Source organism: Equus asinus, chromosome 20 (assembly GCF_041296235.1).
Source record: "Equus asinus isolate D_3611 breed Donkey chromosome 20, EquAss-T2T_v2, whole genome shotgun sequence".
NCBI classification, from domain to species: Eukaryota; Metazoa; Chordata; class Mammalia; order Perissodactyla; family Equidae; genus Equus; species Equus asinus.
Genome location: NC_091809.1, coordinates 34467295 through 34491560, shown reverse-complemented (window position 1 = coordinate 34491560; position 24266 = coordinate 34467295). Strand labels below are relative to the sequence as shown.

Here is a 24266-nt window from a genome sequence, read left to right as displayed (position 1 = left end):
CTAATCTTCCTCAAAAGAAAATAATAATAAAAAAGAAAAAAAGATGGGGGCCAGCCCTATGGCCGAGTGATTAAGCTCGCATGCTCCACTTCGGCGGCCCAGGGTTCAGATCCTGAGCACGGACATGGCACTGCTCATTAGGCCATGATGAGGCGGCATCCCACATGCCACAACTACAGGGACCCACAACTAAAATATACAACTATGTGCTGGGGGGATTTGGGGAGAAAAAAGAAGGAAAAAGAAAAAGATTGGCAACAATTGTTAGCTCAGGTGCCAATATGTAAAAAAAGAAAAAAGAAAAAAAAAACTGTAAGACATTGATGAAAAAAATGGAAGATACAAACAAATAAAAAGATATTCTGTGTCCATGGATCAGAAGAATTAATACTGATAAAATTTCCATGATACTCAAAGCAATCCACAGATTCAAAATTCCAACGGTATTTTTTACAGAAACAAAACAAAAAATCCTAAAATTTGTATGAAACCACAAAAGATACTAAACAGCCAAAGCAATCTTGAGAAAGAAGAGCATAGCTGGAGACATCACACTTCCTGATTTCAAACTATATATCAAAGCTATAATAACCAAAACAGTGTGATTTTGGCATAAAAACAGACACACGGATTGATGGAACAGAATACAGAGCCCAGAAATAAACCCACACATATATGGTCAGTTAATTTACGACAAAGGAGCCAAGAAGATATAATGGGGAAAGAACAGTCTCTTCAATAAATGGTGTTGGAGAAACTGGACAGACACATGCAAAAGAATAAAACTGGACCACTATCTTATGCCATACACAAAAAATTAACTCCAAATGGATTAAAGACTTGAACATAAGACCTGAAACCATAAAACTTCTGGATGAGAACACAGGTGGTAAGCTCCTTAATCAGTTCCGGCAATGATTTTCTGGATTTGACACCAAAAGCAAAGGCAGCAAAAGCACAAATATATAAGTGGGACTACATCAATCTAAAAATCTTCTGCACATCAAAGTAAACCACCAACAAAATGAAAAGGCAAACTACTGAATGGGAAAAAATATCTGCAAAGCAAGTATCTGGTAGGGGATTAACATTCAAAATATATAAAGAACTCATACAACTCAATAGCAAAAAAACAAACAATCTGATTAAAAAGTGGACAGAGGATCTGAACAGACATTTTTCCACAGAAGACATACAGACGGCCAACAGGTACATGAAAAGGTGCTCAGCATCACTAATCAACAGGGAAACGCAAATCAAAATCACAATGAGATATCACCTCACACCTATTAGAATGGCCATTATCAAAAAGACAAGAAATACCAAGAAATAACTAGTGCTAGTGAGGATGTGGAGAAAAGGGAACCCTTGTGCACTGTTGATGGGAACGTAAATTGGTAAAGCCACTATGGAGAGCAGTATGGAGTTTCCTCAAAAAAAATAAAAACAGAACTACCATAAGCTCCAGCAATTTCACTTCTGGGTATTCATCTGAAGAAAATGAAAACACTAATTTTAAAAGAGAGCTGCAACTCCATGTTCAGTGCCGCACTGTTTACAACAGCCAAGACACGAAAGCAACCTAAGTGTCCATTGATGGGTGAGTGGATAAAGAAGATAGAGTGTGCACACGCACACACACACACACACACACACACACACAAATGGAATATTATTCAGCCATAAAAAAGAAGGAAATCTTGCTACTTGTGACAATGTGAATGGATCTTGAGGGCATTATGCTAAGTGAAAAAAGTCAGACAGAGAAAGACAAATACCATTACGATCTCACTTTTATGTGGAATCTTAAAAAAAAAACCTCAAAGAACAGATTGTTGATTTCTAGAAGTGGGGAGTGGGGGATGGGCAAAATGAGTGAAGCTGGTCAAAAGGTACAAATTTCCAGTTTTTAAATAAATAGATCCTGGGGATGTAATGTACAGCATGGTGACTACAGTTGATAATACTATATTTGAAAGTTGCTAAGAGATTAGATCTTAAAAGTTCTCACCACAAGAAAAATAATTTGTAACTATCTGTGGTGATATGTTAACTACACTTAATATGGTGATCATTTAGCAATACACACAAATATTGAATCATTATGTTATACTCCTGAAACTAATGTTATAGGTCAATTATATCTCAATTAAAAAAATGACTATTATAAAATTTTTTAAATTCTTCACTCAGGAATTTCTGGCTTTCTTTTATTTATTGTTTTATTTTTTTTTTTTTGAGGAAGATTAGCCCTGAGCTAACTACTGCCAATCCTCCTCTTTTTGCTGAGGAAGACTGGCCCTTAGCTAACATCCATGCCCATCTTCCTCTACTTTATACGTGGGATGCCTACCACAGCATGGCTTTTTGCCAAGCAGTGTCATGTCCGCACCTGGGATCCGAATCAGTGAACCCCGGGCTGCCGAGAAGCAGAACGTGCAAACTTAACTGCTGCACCACGAGGCCAGCCCCTGGCTTTCTTTTAAACGTGTATTTAAAAAACTAATATTCTGGCCATAACACACAAATCAATAAAAGTTCAACATTTAAGCCCTTTTATTTCTAAAGAACTCAAAACTTAACTAATGGAATTGTTTTGGACAAACATTCTATAAGGGTTTCTCTTAACAATAAACTTCATTCCCGAAGTCGTATTTCACTTAGATTATTATTGAAAGAGAGAAAGGTCCCAAATTTTCTTTACTCTTACTTCCTCATTAAAATCAATATGATTTTCTAAACAGTGTAGTAAAATAGTAGCTGTAATCTCATTTATATCTTTTTCATCATTCACTGTTCAGTTTTTACAACCTAGAAATATACTATTTATTGAGTGTGATGATTTTTTTTTAAAAAAAGAGGATTATAGGGCTGGCACTATGGCAGAGTTATTAAGTTCAGCATGCTCCGCTTCGGGAGCCTGGCTTCACAGGTTCAGATCCTGGGCATGGACCTACACCACTCATCAGCCATGCTGTAGCAGCGGCCCATATACAAAGTGGAGGAAGACTGGCACAGATGTTAGCTCAGGGCTAGCCTTCCTCAGCAAAAAAAACAAAAGAGAGAGGATTATACCACCTGCCCTCAAGAAGGTTACGCAGGAAAAAATCAGAGTACCAATATAACAATATGCTACTCTAATAACATATGATATAAATGGTAATTTCCATAGACAAATAAATGTGGACTCCAGAGAAGAGAATTCAGTATCTTTCTATGCATACAGCATATGACATTTTAATAGAGGGTAAACAAATCACCACATAACAAAAAAGATCATGTTTCTTCCCATTCAATAAATTCAATGTACATTTTTTGGAGGCTATACAAATTGTAGGCAAAAATGGGCAAAAGATTTTAGCGACCATCCTTTCAACAGAAGGCACCTCCAGGGATTCCTTGACTCAGTAGGGGTGTGGGACTTGATGGTCTCTGATTAGGCTATTTTACATCTCCAAAGAGTAGAAGCTAACTTGTAGAAAACTGATAGTACCAATAATTCCTGTCCATAGAAATACAAATTGTGTCCAGTGGAACTGAACAGTCTTGCCAATTTTGCATCCATTTGCATCCATTTAGCATAACTGATATATAACAGTAAGGCACTCTGAACTCTCCTTTGAACCACACTGGACTGATTCCTTCATTAATTAATGAGTTAAATATCTTTGGCATGTGCTCATTTTATAGTTGTATGAGAGTCATGATTACATCCTCTTTTAAACTGTATTCTTCAATAAAATTGATATAAGATGATCTCTATCCTTCATCAAAGAGCTCACAATATAGTAAGAGAGAGAGAAAAATTCATAACCAGCTAGAATGAGATTAAATATTATGATAGCAATATAAACAACATACATAAGAAAAATAAAACCATTTTCTATCTGGAGCCTTACATGTTAATTTACAGTTACATGATAAGGCAGGGGTCAAGAAACTAGAACCAACCCAGCCCGCTGCCTGTTTTTGTACAGCCCACAAGCTAAAACTAATTTTTACATTTTTAAATGTTTGGGGAAAAAATCAAAAGAAGACATGTGAAAGACATATCTAATGACATGTGAAAATCACTTGAAATTCAAATATCAGTGTCCATAAAAAAGGTTTTATTGAAACAGCCATACTCATTTATGGGTTATCTACGGCTGCTTTCACGTTACAATGACAGAACTAAGTAGCTGAGAATGAGACCTTACGTGGCATTCTCATCAGTTCACACTGCTGCTCGGCACAACATAAAACACAGTATTGAGTTATAACTCAACAGCATTCAAGTTCCACATGTATTGCCAAACTATATTTTTTAAATTACCAATTCATACACATTATGTAAAAAGAAGCAAAGAAGAGATAAGTGGATTTTGAATGTCATGCTTTTAAGGCCAGAAGACTGTGGGTTTTGTTATCAAATTATATGGCAAAACATTGTGTGTATTATGCAGTGACATTCACAGCTGTGTTAAAAGAAGAGAATATACACCAACATTACCAAACAATGCACTCATCACAGTATCTTCAACTCAGAGGAAAGTAACCATCTGAAAAATTCGAAAATTCTAAAATAGAGTATATCATCACACAGAATTTCTTCACAAAAATTAAAACAAGATTGCATCCAAAGTAAATTTCCAGGTAGCTCATTTGTGAGCCAAGCAAGGAAAGCCATTCACCAGCTGTGAGGCAAGTAAATCACGTTTGACTACAGCAGCCAAAGAAATGTGTCCAGGGAAAACAAACTGTTTAAGCCTTTTGATGAGAACAGTTACTTCGAGAGTTGAGGTCATTTGGAGCAAAATCAATAGTCAATTAAAAGACAAGGGAAACGATTTCAAGTGGTCTTCCTTGATTCTTGATGAGTCAACAAATATAACCAACATTGCTCAGTTGTTGAAGACTCAATGCTGAGTTTAAAGTAGCTGAAAAATGAGCCCCTATGAACAGTCCTCATGGGACAACCACAGGTGACAATATTCTCAAATAAATTCAGCAAACATTAATTCGGTACAACCTAAAGTGAAATCTATTAAGATCCATTATAACATACTTTGGTAAAAAATATGTGTGGAGTAGAAAAAGGCTTAATTGGACACACTTTCAACCTCTGCTATTGAACACTAAATGGCTTTCATAATTAGTTTTTGCTGCAGATTTGACACTACTTCTTAATGATTTTAACCTAAAATTACAACGCAAAATATAGCTTATATGAGAAACTTACCCCGGTGATAATACTTAAAATTAATGTTAAATGCTAAATGTTAAAATGTTAAATGTTAAAATTGCAAGTAATCACAAGCTGCTATACATACTTCTCAAGCTATCAAAGGTTAAAACAAGAACGCAGACGTCCTTTACCACACAAAATTTGCAGTGAATACATTTCCCGAGCTCAAACTACAGTTCCAGCAGGGTTTTTGAGACCACAATACAAATGCAAAGTATATTTCCACACCGCAAAATCCATTTTGAGGAGCTTCCACCTAATCTTCAATTAGAAGTTTGCGATGTAATGTTATGCTAAAAGGCAAATATCAACAGAAGAATCTAACAGAATTCTATAAATGCCTTCTCAGCAATGAATATGCTCAATTAACATCATATGATCATAAACTGATGTATTTGGCAGTACCTATCCGAGCAAAAAAGCACTTTCAAAAATGAAATATGTAAAATCTTATTATAGATCAGCATTGACAGATGAACACTTGCATTCAATTCTGATGATGAGAAATACTAACTTTTAACCACAATTAAGTAAAATGTTATTCTCAATGAAAAAAGAGTTTCATTGTTCTTATTAACAGACCTGAATTACAACACATTGTAACAGATTACACAGGTATCTCAAACTTGTCATGTGGAAAACCACACTGCACAGGATGTTTCCACCTAATCCCCAACAATGCTTTTCCAGCATCTCAGTGAATGTAAACTCCATTCTTCAGGTTGATGACGCCAAAAAACCTGAAGTCATTCTTCGCTTCTCTTTATCTCATTCTCTATATCCCCCATCATTACTAAAAACAGTTGGCTTTATCTATAAAACTATATCCAGAATCTAACCATTTTTCACCACATCTACCACTCTGTTCAAGCTGCCATCACTGTTCAGCCACTATAACAACCTTCTAACTCGTCTGCCTATTTCTTCTTTTGCCTCTCCCTTTAGCCTATTCACAACAACCAGAGACTTCCTTTAAAATTCTACGCCAGATCATGTCACTTCTTGGCCAAAAATTATCCAATGGTTTCCCATCTCACTCAGCAAAAAAAAAAAAAACAAAGTCCTTATAATGGACCACAAGAAACTACATGATCTGCTCTCCAGCCACCCAAACTACTTCTCTGACCTTAACTCCTTCTACTTTTCCCCGGCTCAACTTCAACCACATGTCCTACTTGTGTTTCCTGCAGCTTGCTTTTTAATCCTATGGCACAGCCTTTGTTCTTCCATTGCCTAAAATGATCTGTTCCCAGATAAACACATCCTCACTCCCTCACATCCTTCAGGTATTTGCTCAAATCTCACCTTCTCCAAAAGGCCATCTGTGACTACCCCATATTACAAGTAAGTATCCTTTCACACTCTATTCTACCACTCTGTAACCGCACCACTCTTCATGGATTTTCTACAACAGCACATACCACCACTTGACATATTATATATTTAGTTATTTGCTTCTCCTCCTACCCTGTGAAAATATAAGCTCCATGAAGGCAGGAAATATGTGTATTTTTTTCAGGCCCAGAGAGTCTAAAACAGTGCCTGGAATAGAGTATTTGCTCAATAGACATTTCCTGAATAAATAAACTAAGCAACAACAAAAAGTTTTTTGGTGTGACTAATGCTTCCTCAGTTCCTTTTCCTTATGTAAGTAAGACATACATATACACATATGCATAAAACTGATTTACCATTGCACTAAGTGTTTCTTCCCAATCAGGCCGCTCTCGAGGGTGAACGTTTCTGTGTAGTTCTGGAACAAAATCATCCTCTTCAGAATGAATGGAGGACTTCATCTTCCTAGAGACCAAAACATGAGAGACTGTGATAAGAATTCCTATTTCCATGAAAGCTTTCAAATAATCATAATTCAAAAGAACAGAAAATCACATCAGATTTGAAGTTCAGTTCAAAGAGCTTCATGGCTACTATTGATCCTGCATGTCTACTCTAGCTTTCAGAGATCTTTCCTGACGTGCCAAACACCTGCTTTTATTCCAGGAGATAAAAGTGAAGTTTATAACTAATTATCCTTTATGGTCTGTGGTAATTATTATAAAAGGACTGATTTTATCTGTTCAACACAGTTGGAGCCTTGAGAAAATTTCCAACAACCATCAATATTTACAGAACAGTGCTAAGCATTAGTAAATTTCCAGGATGAAAGGAGAGAGATGGTACTTCTGGTTCCAATTTATGAAGCATAGTGGATTGAACTAGCACTCCTGAGGAGAACAACTGTGAATGCTGGACAAAACATAAAACTACTTATCTGAAGGCACAGGAAAGCAAGCAATACAGGTAGCACTTCTGGGGCTAAATTCTTTGGGAGAAGGAAAACCCATGAAGCAAATTCCACATATAATCAATCTTTTTGTATAAGAAATTTTCTAAATCAATGATGGGAAATAGAGCCTAAGCAAAATATTGTAGTCTAACTGAGCTGAAGAGGAAGAGGATGGAAGTTGGGGTTGCCAAAGCAGATGGGGCTTCAGGGTGAAAAATGCCCCTTCAAAAGACCTGTAGAGAAGAAGTCCAAAACTCTACATGGAGATTCCTCTCAAACTGTTAACTTATTACTAAGCTTACAAGTATGTAGGACAAGATGCCAAGAAACTATCAAAAAACAGTGAATGGGCAACTAAAGAGCCAAGCAGATATTTCAGCAGCCCAGCAATACCAAGGAGATGAAGGTTAGCAAGCAAGCACCACTAAGATAGAGGAGCACTGAAAAAAAATCCCTGGGCTCTCAACTGAGACTCCAGGAAAGCCATGCCTTAGGACTAAGAACAAAATAGCAACAGACAAGCTCTAACAAAGCCTAAAAGCAAGCCTTAACAAAATCAGCACTGCCAGAAGGAAAACTATCTTCAGAGTAAAGCAACATTCTAAAGACCTTCTGTGAATTTTTCATCCACTTCCTCTGGTATCCAACAAACATTACAAGGTATGCTTAAAAAAAAAAAAAGGAACAATGAATAAAATTGGAGAAAAAATATTCAAAATACAATGAGACTCACATTTGATTCAGATTTTAGAATGATCAGAAAGGGACTTTAAAATAGCCAGGATGGATTTCTGGCTTCTGCTTATGATGTAGAAAGCTGTAGAGAGCATCACTCTCCATCTAACAAGAAAAAAAGACAGATCATATAGGAAATCATAACTTTTCTTGAATCCATCAGAAAACTGAGGTCTCCAGGCAACCAACTAGCCTAAACTCTACAGAAAGACAGGAATCTCCAAGATGAGCTGGATGAGCCGGATCACAAGCAATTTCTCACCGAGGGCAAAGAAGGGGGAAAAGAGTGAGACAAGCTGGTAAGAAGAATTAAGTTAAATTTTTATCAAATTGCTAAAAACATTTATGACTAATACGTTCCATAAAATGAAAGAGGAAAACATATGAAAAGATGAAGAATTTCAACAGAGAATTGAAATCTATGAAAAACAATCAAATATTCATCCTAAAACTGAAAAATAAAATATCTGAAATTAAGAACTCACTGGATGGGTTTAATAGAACAATGGACATGGTTAAAAAGAGGATTAGTGAACTGAAAGACAATTCAGCAGAAAATATCCACATTGAAGAATATAGAGAAAATAAGGACAAAAATATACAAAACAGCATAAAACACAAGACTTGGTAAAAAAAATCTCAGATTTGTCTAAATTGTCAACTCAGAGATAAGAGAGATGATAAAAGAAAGGGACAAAAGCAGTATTTGAAAAATAATGGCTGAAAAGTTCTCAAAACTGATGAAAGTCATCAAACTACAGATTCAAGAGTCCTATAAAGCTCAAGCAGGATTTAAAAAAAAACTAAGTATATTATACTCAAACTGATAAAAAACCAAACACTAAGAGAAAATCTTAAAAGCAGCCAGAAAATAAAAGACACGCTGACTTTCAAGGAGCAATAATAACAATGTGGAGGACATTTCAATGGAAATGAGATCTACTGAAATGGAGTGAATCTTCAGCATAATAAAAGGAAAAAATATTGCCAACCTAGAATCCTCTACATCACAAAATCATCCATTAACAAAAGCAGAAAGAATTTACCACCAAAAGACTTGCAATAAAAGGAACAGTAGAGTTCTTCCAACTGAGGCAAACTGATCCCAAAACTACAGAAATGAATGAAGAGCATAATAAAGGGTAAAAAGTGGGAAAATATAAGTAAATATTAATTTAAAAATTGATGTAAAAACAAAAATAATATCCTATAAGGTATATAATAGCCATAAAAAAGCACAAAGGATAAGAGAGGTACATGTAGTCAAACAGGCTAGGAGTCTTCTATCAGTTTGGAAATGAAATAAGTCCTATTTTAGAGAAGAATGAAATAGGTCAAAGATACACATTGGCATCTTTACGGTAACCACTAAAAAAATAATGAATAAATGTATACAAACTAAAAAGCTGACAGAGGAGAAAATTTTGCAAAACAAAACATACTTGATTAATCCAAAAGAAAGCAGGAAAGACAGAATAAAGGCACAAAGAATAAAGAAGGCAAATGAAAAAAAATAAGTAACAAAATGTTAAACTTCAATCCAAGCATATTATTAACAATTTGTAAAGTGACTGGACTAGTCAGCAAACACATGGAGAAACTGGAACCCTCATTCATTGCTGGTAGGATTTTAAACAGTGCAGCCACTGTAAAACACTGTTCTGCAATTTCTCAAAATGTTAAACACAGAAATACCGTATGATCAAGTAAATTCCACTCCTAGATATTTAACCAAGAGAAATAAAAACCTATGTCCACCAAGAATTTGTACATGAATACTCACACCAATATTATTCAAAATAGCCAAAAAATGGAAAATAACCAAAATATCCATCAACTGAAGAATGGATAAACAAAATGTTATCAGATCCATACAATAAAATATTATTCAGCCATGAAAAAAAAGGAAGTGCTGATTCATGCTACACAAGGCTGAAAAGTGAAAATATCATGCTAAATGAAAAAGGCCAGATACAAAAGACATGTTGTATGAATCCACATATAAAAAATGTTCATAACAGTCAAATTCATAGAGACAGAAAGTATACTGGTAGTTGCCAGGGACTAGGGGGAAGAGGACATGAAGAGTTACTACTACTAAGAGATTTCTTTATGAAATGTTCAAGAATCAGATAGCGATAATGGTTGTGCAACTTTGCGAACAAGCTAAAAACCACTTGATTAGATTAATTAAGAGTGAATTTCACAGTATGTGAATTACATCTCAATAAAAAAGTAATAGACTAAAAATTCCAACTAAAATAGATAAAGGGAAATATTCCATAATGATAAAAGCATCAAATCAACAGTGTGATATAATAAATAAAATCTGTATGCAACAAATAACACAACTTCAAAATACATACAGTAAAATCTGAATGAACTAAAAGGAAAATAGATAAATCCAGTTGCAGATTTTAACAAACTTTTCTCAGTAACTGACAGAATAAGCAGACCAAAAACATCGTAAGTATATAGCAGATTGGAACAATCCATTTCTTCAACCTAAACTAATATAAAACATTAAACCCAAACTACAAAATATATATTTTTTTCAAGTGTATGTAAAACATTTACTAAGAGACCAAACGCTAGACGATGAAGCAAGTCTCAACAAATACAAAGAATTTAAATCATGAAGAAAGTGTTTTGTGACCACTACAGAATTACACTAAAATTAAGTTACTGAAAGATAACTAGAAATTCTCCCAAATGTTTAGAAATTATGAAACACAATTCTGCATAACTCTTGTCAAATACACAAAATCACAATGGAAATTACAAAACATTTTGATCCGAATGATAATGAAAATACGATAGGTTAAAATGTGTGGGATACAACTAAAACAGAGCAAACATCATAACCTCTAAATGCCTATTACTGAAAATATGAACAAGGTGAAAAAAATCCAAGAAAAATAGAAAGAAAAGCTTTTTTTAAAGAAGAAATAAATGTAGTAGAAAGCAGGTGTATAACAGAGAAAAGCAAAACCAAAAGTTGATTCTTTGAAAGATTAATAAAATGGACAACCTCTAGGAAGATTCATTGAGAAAAAACAGAGAACACACAATATAAAGAATGAAAAGGGAGCTGTAACTAGAAAGCCTACAGACATTAAAAAGATTCTGAGGACATTACAAACAACTTTATTCCAATATATTTGAGAATTTAGTTGAAACGGCAAATTCCCTGAAGAACATAACTTACCAAAACTGAAACAAGAAACCAAAAAATTTAAACAGTCTTAGAGCTATTAAAGAAACTGAATCTATATGAAAACACCAGGCCCAAAAGGATTCATTGGTGAATTCTTTCAAATAATCAAGGAATAAATTATAACAATCTTACATATATTCTCCCAGAGTACAAAAATAAAAGACCGCCTCCCCCCAACACACAACCTGTTCCATGAGGCCAGGACAGACTTCATAACAAAAGCTGATAAAAATATTACTAGAAAAGAAAATTATAGGTCAATATCATGAACACAGCTGCAGAACTCCTAAACAAAATATTAGGAAATCAAACCCATTGGTATACAAAACACATATATAGTGACCAAGTGAGCTTTAGTCCAAAATGCAAATTGTTTTAACATTCTAAAACTAATCCCTATAACTGACCACATCATTAAAATAAAGGAATAAAAACATATATCATTTCAATAGGTAAAATTTAATACCTATTCATGATATTTTAAACACATATTGAGAGAGACATGAAGGTTATTAAAACACACACACACACACAGCTAATATCATGCTTAATGCTGAAATACTGATGCTTTCCCACTGATAAGCAAGGTCAACAAGGTCAACAAGGTCATGAACAAGACAAGAGTGTCTTCTATTCAACATTGTACTTGAGGTCTTAGTTTTTTTTAAAAAGGCAAGAAAAAGTAAAAGGTATAAAAATTAGAAAAGAAAAAGTAAAATTCTCATCATTTAAAGATGACACAATGTGTACACAACCTAAAAGACTCTAAAACCAATTAGAATTAATAAAATAATTTAGCAAGATTACAGGATATAAAGTCAAATGCAAAAATCAAATGTATTTATATATACCAGAATCATAAATTTATTTATTAAGGCAAAAAAAGGCCCATCAAAAACACAACCGTTAAATAATTTGTACAATTTTCCACGTATAGAATACTACACAGAAGTGAAAAAGAATTACTGCTGCCACTTGCAACAAGTGGATGAATCTCATAAATGCTAAGATTGGCAGGGGGAACGACTGGGAAGTCTTTTTTTATGGTCTGACCATGTGGTGGTATTTGACAGATATAGGCAGGCATACATTCTGTCAGAGACACAGAGAATTTGGTTTGTTAGTCAATTTACATCTGTCTGTTTGTGAAAGACCATGTCTCATTTCCACTGCAGAGAACAGCTCTTTGAGATATATCTAAAGCTGTGAGTTTAGCGTTCTCTGTTAATTTTACCCATGGCTGAAGTTGTACAACTGAAGCTACAAGGTGTCTGTGTGTGTCTGTAACCGACAGAAGTCATCACCTATCCTCATAGGGAGTAATATGTTTTCCTACCTTCCTACCTTATATACCTTTATACCTTCATTATAAAGCCCCTTAAAATATAGGAGCTCTGTTCTGGTTGGTTTATATACACTATTAAGTGCTTACATAAATCTAAAATTTCCATAAAATAAAGAAACTGAACTTGTAACACTAATGGGGTCAACTGTATTGGTGGTCAAAACAGAACAGAGGTTTGCTGAAGCCAGCAGAACTGAGTTATGGTCACTTCCAACAGAAAATGCCTGTTATATTATATAATTCTTAACAGGTATTATAGTTTTATCATGCAAAAATCACAAAGGTATAAAAAGGAATGTAGTAGAAACCCTTCCTCCCCTCCCTGTCTCCAATCTGCCCAATCCCTAACCACTAACCTCCCCACCCTTATATATTCTTCTAGACTTTCTTTATATATATATCCATTTTTTCCATATATATTAAAAAATGTATCCACACAAACTATAAAAGCAATGTGTACATATGCTACTCTTTGTGTAAAAAAATGAAAGAAGAGTTTTATTCCTCCATTACCACACTTTCTACATAAAAAGTACTATGTTTATCTACTGTTGTATAGTTTTCTAATATTTCCTGGAGAACTTTTCATATCAGTATCTAAAAAGCTTCTTTGTTATTTTTACAAGTGTATAATATTCCACTGTGTAGATATTCCATAGTTTATTTAACTAGCCCCCTACTGATGGATTCTTGAATTATTTCAGTCTTTTGTTAATACAAACAATGCTACAATAAGTCTCTAAATATATCATTTCTACAAATGTACAAGTATATCTGAAAAACAAATTCTCAACAGTGAAAAAACCTCTTTGTGTCTATTAGCCCATTTTTCTACTCGGTGGTTGTCTTTTTCTTTTTTTAGTTTTATATATATTAAAGACACTAATCCTTCGCTTGTAATATGAGTTCCAAGTATTTTTCTTAGGTAGTCATTTGTCCTCACTTACTTTGTTTTTGTATAATGCAGGTGTTTTATATTTTATGTACCTGAATTTCACAACCCTTTCTTTTACGGGTTTTGCCTTTTAAGTCATAGTTCAAAATGCCTTCCATGATCCAAAAAAATTTTAATTTTCCCATCTTATCTTTTAAAATTTTTATGGATTCATTTAATACACATATCTTTGATCATTTGGAATTTACCCTTGGTATGAGGTAGGATTCCAATTTTCTTTATTTTCCACAGTTGTCTACCCAGTTTCCCCCACAGTATTCATGAATAATACATTTATCCCCACTGGTTTTTAAGAAGCCATCTTTACCATATCTAACTCTTCCTGTATATTTGGCAATATTTCTAGACTTCCCATTCCACCCCACTATGCCTTCTATTCACGTACCAGTGCCACAAGGTTTTAATTATTGAGACTTTATAGTATGAGATCTGGTTGCACTAGTCCTCTATCCACCATTCTTGCTGTTTTTCTTTTCCCCAGAAGGTTCCTTGGCTACATGATTTAGCCAAGATCAATTTATATTAAGATCAATTTACCTAGGTTTTTAAAAAGCATTCTTATTATCCCATTAAATTTATAATAAACTGACATCTTTATGATGTTGAATATTCCCAAATATGAATAAGGTGTATCATTTTTGTTTTTTTTTTTTTTTGAGGAAGATCAGCCCTGAGCTAACATCTGCCGCCAATCCTCCTCTTTTTGCTGAGGAAGACTGGCCCTGAGCTAACATCCGTGCCCATCTTCCTCTACTTTATATGTGGGATGCCCACCACAGCATGGCTTGCCAAGTGGTGCCATGTCCACAACCGGGATCCGAACCAGCGAACCCTGGGCTGCTGAAGTGGAACATATACACTTAACCGCTGTGCCACTGGGCCAGGCCCCAAGGTATATCTTTTTATCTGTTCCAAACTTCGTTTACATCCTTCAGTAATGTTTTAAATTTTCCTCATATAGGTCTTAGAGTTCCTTAAGATTATTCCTGAGTATTTCATCATTTGGGTGGTGGCTCTTAAAAATGGCACTTTTTCTTCCACTATATCTTCTAACTAGGACTGTTTGATACATTATTATTAGCCCTGTTTTGCAGACAGGAAAACAAACGCATTAACTCATCACAGTCACTCCGGACGTGGTAGACTCTCTTCTCCTGGAAGATCCCACTTTTCAGCCTGAAGAAGACACTGAAACAAGTCATTCACATCTCTAGCGACCCACTAGACTGGGTAACAGACACCAAGATTCTGCCTTCACTAAATGCTCCCTTCAGAAGCTTCCTCTTAAAAGCCATGGAAAAAACTACCAGTGGACTTCCAATTCAAGACTGCATACATGTTGAGACACAGATTTCTCCTTCCCCAAGTCTCTGAAAAATAAGCAAGCTAAATAAAAGTAAATAACCTTAACAGAATGGTATGGGTGGAATCAGCAGGCCAGAGAGAGAGCTTGATAAACTCGTGGAAGACAAAAAGCAGGTGGGATCGTACTGACTGGAAACCAAGAGAAAAACAGAAGTTCAAGGAGGCTGCTCTCCCACTGCTCTCCACAACAAAAGAGATATTTGCCCCCAAGGAATTAATAAAAACTGGAAAATTACTCTGTAAAGAAATTTAACAGTCAATCAGAAGGACTAGGGCTCCTAACGTGGGCGTCTGCACCTAAGAGAAGCAAGGCAGAAGCTATCTGATCCGGGGACTACTGAAGAAAACACAGCAGGGGGAGGAGGCAAAGAAGGGCAAGCATTCAGCTCAGCAGTTAAAACATTAATTCTCTTCAGTTAGCACAAACACAGCAAGTACATTGAATAAATAAAGCTGGAAAGCTGAAGAAGAAAGACAATAACCTAAATCTATTAATATATATATAAATAAGCCAGAGTACATATTATATCTATATATGAAGAAGAACCCTTAAAAATTATTTCTCTACTTCAATTGAATCTGTAAGATTAAAGAAAAGAAGAAAGTAATGGTCTAAAGAACAAGTACAAGAAATACTTCAAATCAAAAAATAAGAATGTAAAAAGAAATACATCATGAAAAAAAGGACAGATTAAGGAGACCTAATATGCAATAAATAGGTTCCACAAGGAGAAAATTATTACACATAGAGAGGTAATAACTAATAATAGATAACAATAAAAACTCTTCCCTAACACAAAGACTTGAATCTGCAGATTGAAAGGCACTGAGCTCCTTGGACCCGTCTCCTCAAACAAGGGCAACAAAAGTAAAAATGAACAAGTGGGACCACATCAAACTAAAAAGCTCTGCACAGCAAAGGAAACCATCAACAAAATGAAAAGGCAACCTACTAAGTGGGAGAAGATATTGCAAATCATACATCCAATAAGGGGTTAATATCCAAAATATACAGAGAACTTAACACAACTTAATATCAAAAAATCAAAAAAGCTGATTAAAAATTAGGCAGAGGATCTGAATAGACATTTTTCCAAAGAAGACACACAGATGGCCAATAGGTACATGAAAAGATGTTCAACATCACTAATTAGGGAAACACAAATCAAAACCACAGTGAGATACCACCTCCCACTTGTCAGAATGGCTATTATCAAAATGACAAAAAATAAATGTTCGTGAGGATGTGGAGAAAAGGGAATCCTCATACATTGTTGGTGGGAATGTAAATTGGTGCAGCTGCTATGGAAAACAGTATGGAGGATTCTCAAAAAAATAAAAATAGAACTACCATACAATCCAGCATTCCATTTCTGGGTATTTATAGAAAGAAAACAAAAACACTTATTCAAAGAGATATATATATGCACCCCTATGTTCACTGAAGCATTATTTACAATAGACAAGATATGGAAGCAACCTAAGTGTCTATCAAAAGAAGAATGGATAAAGAAGATGTTGTATATGTATACAACGGAGTATTATTCAGCCATAAAAAAAGGATGAAATCTTGCCATTTGTGACAACATGGAGGGACCTAGAGACTATTATGCTAAGTGAAATAAGTCAGACAGAGAAAGACAGATATGGTATGATTTCACTTGTATGTGGGATCTAATAACCAAAACAAATGAAAAAAACAAAACAAAACAGAAACAAACTCATAGATACCAGAAACTACCTGGCAGTTACTAGAGTAAGGAAGGGTTGGGGGTAGGCAAATAAGTGAAGGAGATTAAGTACAAACTTCCAGTTATAAAGTTTGGGGATGTAATGTACAGCATAGGGAATATGGTCAATAACATTGTAATAACTTTGGTGACAAATGGTAACTAGACTGATCATGGTGATCATTTCATAATGTATATAAATATCAAATCACTATGATGTACATCTAAAACCAACAGGATATTGCATGTCAATTATACTTCAATTTAAAAACCAGATTTCTTGGGGGCCGGCCCAGTAGCACAGCAGTTAAGTTCGCACATTCTGCTTCGGTGGCCTGGAGTTCGCTGGTTCGGATCCTGGGTGTGGACATGGCACCACTTGGCAAGCCATGCTGTGGTAGGCGTCCCACGTATAAAGTAGAGGAAGATGGACACGGATGTTAGCTCAGGGCCAGTCTTCCTCAGCAAAAAGAGGAGGATTGGCCAAAGATGTTAGCTCAGGGATAATCTTCCTCAAAAAAAAAAAAAAGATGTTCCCTTTTAAGAGGAATCTTGATGCCAACTGCTAAAATAATAAAATATATTCCATATCCTTGAAAAAAAAAGGAGAGCCAGCCCTGATGGCCTAGTAGTTAAAGTTAGGCGCACCCCACTTCAGCAGCCCATGTCCAGTTCCCAGTCCGTCAGTAGCCATGCTGTGGTGGCAGCTCACACAGAAGAACTAGAAAGACAACTAAAATATACAACTATGCATTGGGGCTTTGGAGAGGAAAAAAAAAAGAAAGAGAGCAAGATTGTCAACAGATGTTAGTTCAAAGCAAATCTTTCCCACCACAAAAAAAGGAAAATCACTGAGCTCTAAGCTAAAGAATTGATGCCAAATATATGTAGCTAAGGATAAAAAGAAAATCTTACAAGCATTCAAACAGAAAGAACAAGTTATGTACAAAGAGAAAAAAACTGGCATTTGAGTATATGCAGGAAATCAGATTACATCACTCATAGAACTTACCTGAATAATCAAGAAAATATCAATCAAATATCAAATGAACCAGAACAGACATATTGAAATGAGATATGATAAAAAAGAAGAAACAGCAGTAAGCACTGAGCAATGATACGTATAATTAAATCTAAGTGAATGACAAAAAATATTAAACCATCTCAGCAAAAAACGAACGGAAGGTGGGGTAGAATGGTGATAAATAAAAGACACCAAAAATCTCATCCAGGAAGAAAGGGATTAAGACAAAGAGGAAGTAAAAGTATTCTAAAGATCTTATTTTAAGAAGAAGGGAAGTAGAGAAGAAAAGAGAGAGCCACAGTAGGAAAAATCAGCACACTTGAGTGGAAGAAATTATTTGATTTTCAAATAATAATAGAGAAAATATATATCTGAATATGAAAGCACAGAAAGGGAAGCTAATTATTAATGGAAAGTAAAAGTACAGCAGAACTTCTGAAGTTAAATATCTAGAAAAGATTTGCTTGTTCTGACTATAATCTTCCTAGGCTAGTCACGATGTATTTTTTTAAAGAGGAAATTGACTATATTATATTTATAAGTAGAGCTTTAAATGTTTCAGGGATTTCATTTACTAAGTTGGAACATGCAACTGACTGTTTACAGGAGTTTAATGTTTCAGTTGAATGCAAAGATTAAGGAAAAACAGGTTTTTAAATGTTTAATTTTAAATAAATAGCTTGGTAACCAGGAACTTTTATAGAGTTTTATATAATTTCTGCATTCTAAGGCCCTTTTTCAACATCAAAAAACTCACACAGATTAAGAAAGGCTCACCTTGGATTTCATCCCAAAGAGTTTAATTATTGAAATACCAAGGAAGTCTTGTACTAGCATGCCTCATGGTCAAGACAGATTCATTTCACAGATTATACAGTCTAATGGCTAGACTCCAATACTGCATAAAATTTTCTGAGATTAAGCAATGTTCACCTCAGACACTGCTGATTAGAATTAAATTTATTTTTGTGACACTGATAAGAGTATGTTGGGTAAAAGTTCTATTTAATGTTGAAAGAATATTTTAGGGGCTAGACTATACTCCAGGTCATACATCAGGTTACAGAGTAATATAAATATTATCTGTTTTTACAAAGTACACATCTTTTTTGGTATCATACATAATAGATTACTAAGGGTCAGATGCCTATGAAAAGTCGCAGAGTAAAAAATAGGCCTAGGTGTGATATTGGTATATATGTCAATGGTTAACTGTCAATGATACCCCCTCTATCCTTTCAGGCTCATAAAAACTGATTGGGAATTTCAAAATCAAGAATTTCTACAGAAGACAAAAGAATAGTCGTGTTATTAAAAGCAGGAAATGGTGAAATAGCTTTATAAGCATCCAGAGGAATTTAGTCATTAAAGTCAATCATTCTAGGTCTGAAAGAACAGTAAGAACCTAGAAGAAATATAACACTATATTCCAAGCCCTTGTCACCTGTTTCAACTGCTGCTGTATCTTCTACCTCATGATATCATTTCAAATAAGGCAGAGAAGGAATAAAGCAGCCAACCAACCAAGTGCATCAATTATTATTAGTCCTATGATTCTATAAACCAAAAAGACATTCCAAAAAACACTCAAATCTGTTCAACAAATCCTCTAGTGTAAAGTTGGAAGTTTCTCTTCTCACTTAAAATCAAATGTCTTATAATGGAGATACAAGTGAAGATCTGATGGAGAGATCTAGGCATCCATAGACTCTGATTTTAAAGGTACACAAGTTCTAAAAATGTGGTTCAATTATGTACTATATCATCTCTGTAAGTGTCTCAAACTCTATGTCATACTTGCCAGGCTAAGTATCTGCCAATAACGTGGTATTAGAGAAGACTAAACAAGATCATATGATAAACATTTCTACCCTGAAATGCCAAAGAACTAGAATCTTTCATGATGGAGTGAGTAATAATTCGTAGGTGTTCCAGAGGTCATATCTTTAACAGGTCACATTACTGTATGCATTACTTCACTTGTATGTTGGGTGCATAATCTATACATCACTGGTGCTCAAAAACTCCTCAAAGAAGGAATTTCAGAAGTGAGATGTCATCTGTAGGCTCTTAAAGGGTATTAGTGGGGCCAGCCCAGTGGCATAGTGGTTAAGTTCATACACTCTGCTTCGGCAGCCTGGGGTTTGCTGGTTTGGATCCTGGGGACAGACCTACACACTGCCCATCAAGGCATGCGGTGGCAGCGTCCACATACAAAACAGAGGAAGACTGGCACAGATGTTAGCTCGGTGACAATCTTCCTCAGCAAAAAAAAATTTATTACTTACCAGAGAATAACATTTAGCAGCAGATATACCAAAAATCTTATATAAAACTAAAGTCTTTCACTTTGAACATCAAAATTTTGTTCTACTACACACTGACAACGTGGTCTATGTGACTTTCTAAGGCATAATTTCCTTATCTGGAAAATAGTAAAAATAATGCCTACTATATAGGATTGATATACAGATAACCTGTATACTTGAAATAACATATCTGGCTTAGTACACTACATATAACTCCTATATAAAACTTTTCTTTCTTAAGAGAATTAAAATTCTTGGTTTTCCTTTTCTGTCTTATATTCCCCTTCTTATATTCTGATGGGTTCTTCTAATGATCACTAAGGACTCTAAGGATCCCCACATATTTTACCATAGTGATATGATAGACATTAACTTCACCCTACAAATCAGAAATCAGAAAATGACAGATTTGTGAGTCAGTGGTAGACAAGTCTGAACTATTACCATGAAGGAGATTGGGCAACTTTCCACAGTGCTAGAACGTAAGAAAAAGCATCGTTTCCTCCAACCAAGTCCAAAAATAAATGCTCTTCCAAAAGCTACTGGACAAACATAATGCCCGTGTGAGTACTTCCTCTTAAAGCAGACGACAGCTGGAAGCACCAGAACCTACACTCCAGGTGCTGTATGACTCTACCCCTCGCAGCCACTGTGCCTCAGACAACACAACGTTATTCTTGTAAGATTGAATTTAAAACCTAGCTTAGAAGCTATTCATAGAAAAAGAAAAGCACACAATCTTTTGCCCTCCTTGTGTGTATACAGTGTGTGTATGTATGTGTTTATGAATGGAAATTAACTAGAATGTAACCAATAACGACAGCTTGGTTTAAAGCATATTAGCATAGACTGTAAAGTAACACATGAAGGCTTTTCTGTATATTTTTTAATTAAGTTGATTTTACAAAAACCACCCTCATATGCAACACTGAATCTACTATTTGCTTCTCCCAAGGTTACAGCTGCAACTCCTACTATCTACCCTTCACCTTCGACACCCACACACACATTTTTCTGCTGGGCATTTCCGCTGGAACACAGCCTGAGTGTTGGGAAAGCACGCTGCTGCCACATTTCCTCATGTCTCACTGCTGAAGAGCTGAGAAACACCACATGAAATGTGGCCTTACCCTGATCTCTTAGGGAACTTATAAATAAAATAAGGTCAAATCTCAAAGACATATTTGGTTTGGGCGAGCCATGATGATATTCAGATATGAAATGACACTGTAAACAGGACAAATGCCCTATGGTCTCATGGTTCCCTAAAACAACGCATACACTAGTTCAGTTTCTCAGGATGAAAATGCTGTCAAAGAGTCCTGAGGAAAAGAAAAGCTCAATCTTACACAGATTTGCTTTTATTTTTTTTAATTTACTTTTTTATTGAAGTCACACTAGTTTATAATATTATATAAATTTCAGATACACATCATATTTCGACGTCTGTATAGACTATATTGTGCTCACCACCAAAAGTCCAGTTTCTATCTGTCACTGTACACATGTGCCCCTTTACCTCTTTCATCCTCCCTCCAGGCCCCGTCCCCTCTGGTAACCACCAATCTATTCTCTGTATCTACGTGTGTGTTTGTTGTTGTTGTTTTTTACCCCCCACAGATTTACTTTTAAATTTAACTGTCAAAAGAAACCCAGGAGTCATTCCCATGGCCTGAGCGGTTAAAGTTCCACATGCTCTACTTTGGCGGCCCAGGTTTGCAGGTTCAGATCTCCGATGCGGACCTAACTCCACTCATCAGGCATGCTGTGGAGGCATCCCACACACAAAGCAGAGGAAGACTAACACAGATGTGAGCTCAGGGCTAATCTTCCTCCAGCAAAAAAAAAAGAGGAAGACTAGCCATGGACGTTAGCTCAGGGTGAACCTTCCTCACCAAAAAAAAAAAAAAAGAAAAGAAAAAGAAAATCCCAGACAGGTTCCTAGTGCCTAACATGAAAATCAAGGATCATAGTACCAAATCTATTACAACAAAGTCTAGGTTGTTTCTTCCTTTAACAAATACCCCAAAATAACTTCCAGAATTTTAATACCAGGTCAAGCAGTTTTAACAAACAAAATAAATACTTTATTCCTACTAATTGTTCATGAGACACTGACAATATTAAAAACTAGGGAATACATGTAATATCAGCATACTGTGGGAGAGAAGTGGGTTACTCAAATAAGAAAAGCTAAGTAAAATTACAGAGAGAATGAGAGTTAAATTTCATATGCTAACAGCTCATTTTCATACTTTGAACATTAAATTATTCTTTAAAATTTAAAACATATTTCTTATTCATTCTAACCACTGATTAGCAAATTTAGTGTGGGTTATCAAGAGTTCCTAATATTCAATCTCTTCTGTCACTTAACCTAGACTTTAAAAATAAAATCTGTGGATAAAGGAATCCTTTAACTTAAGAAAGAGAGATATTCTTTTTGAAAATTAAACATAAAGACAGGATCTGATGAAAATAATGGTACGTTCACCTACCCAAGTACTCATAGGTAAAATTATAAAAGATGTTTAATTGCCCATGTGGGTGGCAGTGATAATATGTAGTACAAAAATGTCTTCAAGAGATTTTTTTAATGCCTCCAAAAGAATTAATTTGCTAACCCTGTTTGGGAAAAAAAGCCAGAATAAAGCCTCCTAAGATCTGTAACAATACAAGAGAATTACTAAACAAATGGCAGTTCCCACAAAGCTGGGTAAGCCCTCCTTCTCCACCGATGCCACTCAACTCTGAGAGCTGCTGAAGCAGGAGGCATTCTCTAAAAGCTTCAATTATAAAGTTAAAACTAGGGATTGAAACCCAAGAAACATGGGCAAGGGGAGTGAGACAGGTCAGAGACAAGAGTAAAGATCAAAGCCATGAAATTATTAATTTGTACTTAATCAAAATGTTTCAGACACATGAATAAGGCAATAAAAGCACCCATACACACACACACACACACAAACACAAACATATTCCACGAAAAAGATGAAGAAAAACCTATTATATTCAAATTCAGATCAAATCTACTAGCTATAAATCAGATACAGTAAATGGTAGTAGTTCATATGAGTCTCTACTTGAAATTCCTGAAATGCTACTACAAAACCTGTCGAACACCTTCTCTTCCTGGCATTTTAACAAGTCATTTAAAATGCATTTACAAGCTCAGGGCAAGTTGTGGAATGAAGAATGCTATATACAACTAGAAATCTGTCCTCTTCAGCTCCAAATCTTCCCCCAGAGAAAAGAAAGTCTTACTGGAAAAGAGACTAAAACACAGAGGATGGGAGGCAGGTGGGGCGCAGGTGGAGGGGGTGGACAGTGGGACAAAGGTGAGGGAAAGAGAACTGCAAATTCCATAATTACCTGAAATTTTCTTCACTTTCTCCCTCTTCACTGTCAATCACCTGGGTTATAACTTCAGAATCCAACCAAAACACACTGTCATCCTCCGAAGTGCTACTCTCACTTTCAGTCTCCATCTTGTGCTCAAAAAATGTAAACCTCAAGGCATGGAATAAAGAACACCAATCTTCAGGTTGTTCAGCTCTATTTAAGAGCACTCAGGTGTGTGGCTGACGCACAATGATGTGTGATCATGCTGGGCCACAGTCTATTCCGTGCTCGTTTAATTACAGTCAGAGTGAAGACAGGAAATCGCATACAGCATACGCACTGCGTCAGGCTGCTACACCTGTGACACCTGGAACCCTCCCACTGCCACAGGCTCTGTGACCTACATAACAAAAACAGAACCCAAATGAAGGTGATTTTTCACTAATTATCATTTATTGGATAACTATTTTTCTCTTCACAAAGTTTCCAGTTAATAAGTTGAAAGTAGATGTTTTCAAAATGCAGGCTTTTCTTATTTATATTCTTTTGCTATCTCAGACTTAAGAAAGGTAAACAGAAAACTGGAAAGGATACAGCATACATCAAGGTCTCCCGGGCCAAGCACAATGAGAGGCACAGTTACAGATCGCACAACTAGTTAAGAAGGATCACAGTTTACAGAGAAGATAAGCATGGTCTAGGGACCCGCCCAACTTCATGCCTCCTAACA

At 35.5% G+C, this 24266-nt stretch overlaps 1 protein-coding gene across 4 annotated transcripts in view; it reads right to left on the bottom strand.

Moving 5' to 3' along the window:
• Nucleotides 1-24266, bottom strand: part of ARHGAP32 (Rho GTPase activating protein 32) — a 319072-nt gene that overhangs the window by 197369 nt on the left and 97437 nt on the right. For 2 of the 4 annotated variants that reach the window (XM_070489929.1, XM_044751953.2), the window contains exon 2: nt 6919-7027. In XM_070489929.1, coding sequence (XP_070346030.1) covers nt 6919-7023 — 105 coding nt within the window. In that variant the 5' untranslated portion in view covers nt 7024-7027. Of the gene's footprint in view, nt 1-6918; nt 7028-23566; nt 23880-24266 lie in introns of those variants that run through there. The other 2 variants (XM_014864063.3, XM_014864064.3) reach the window with 2 other exon arrangements.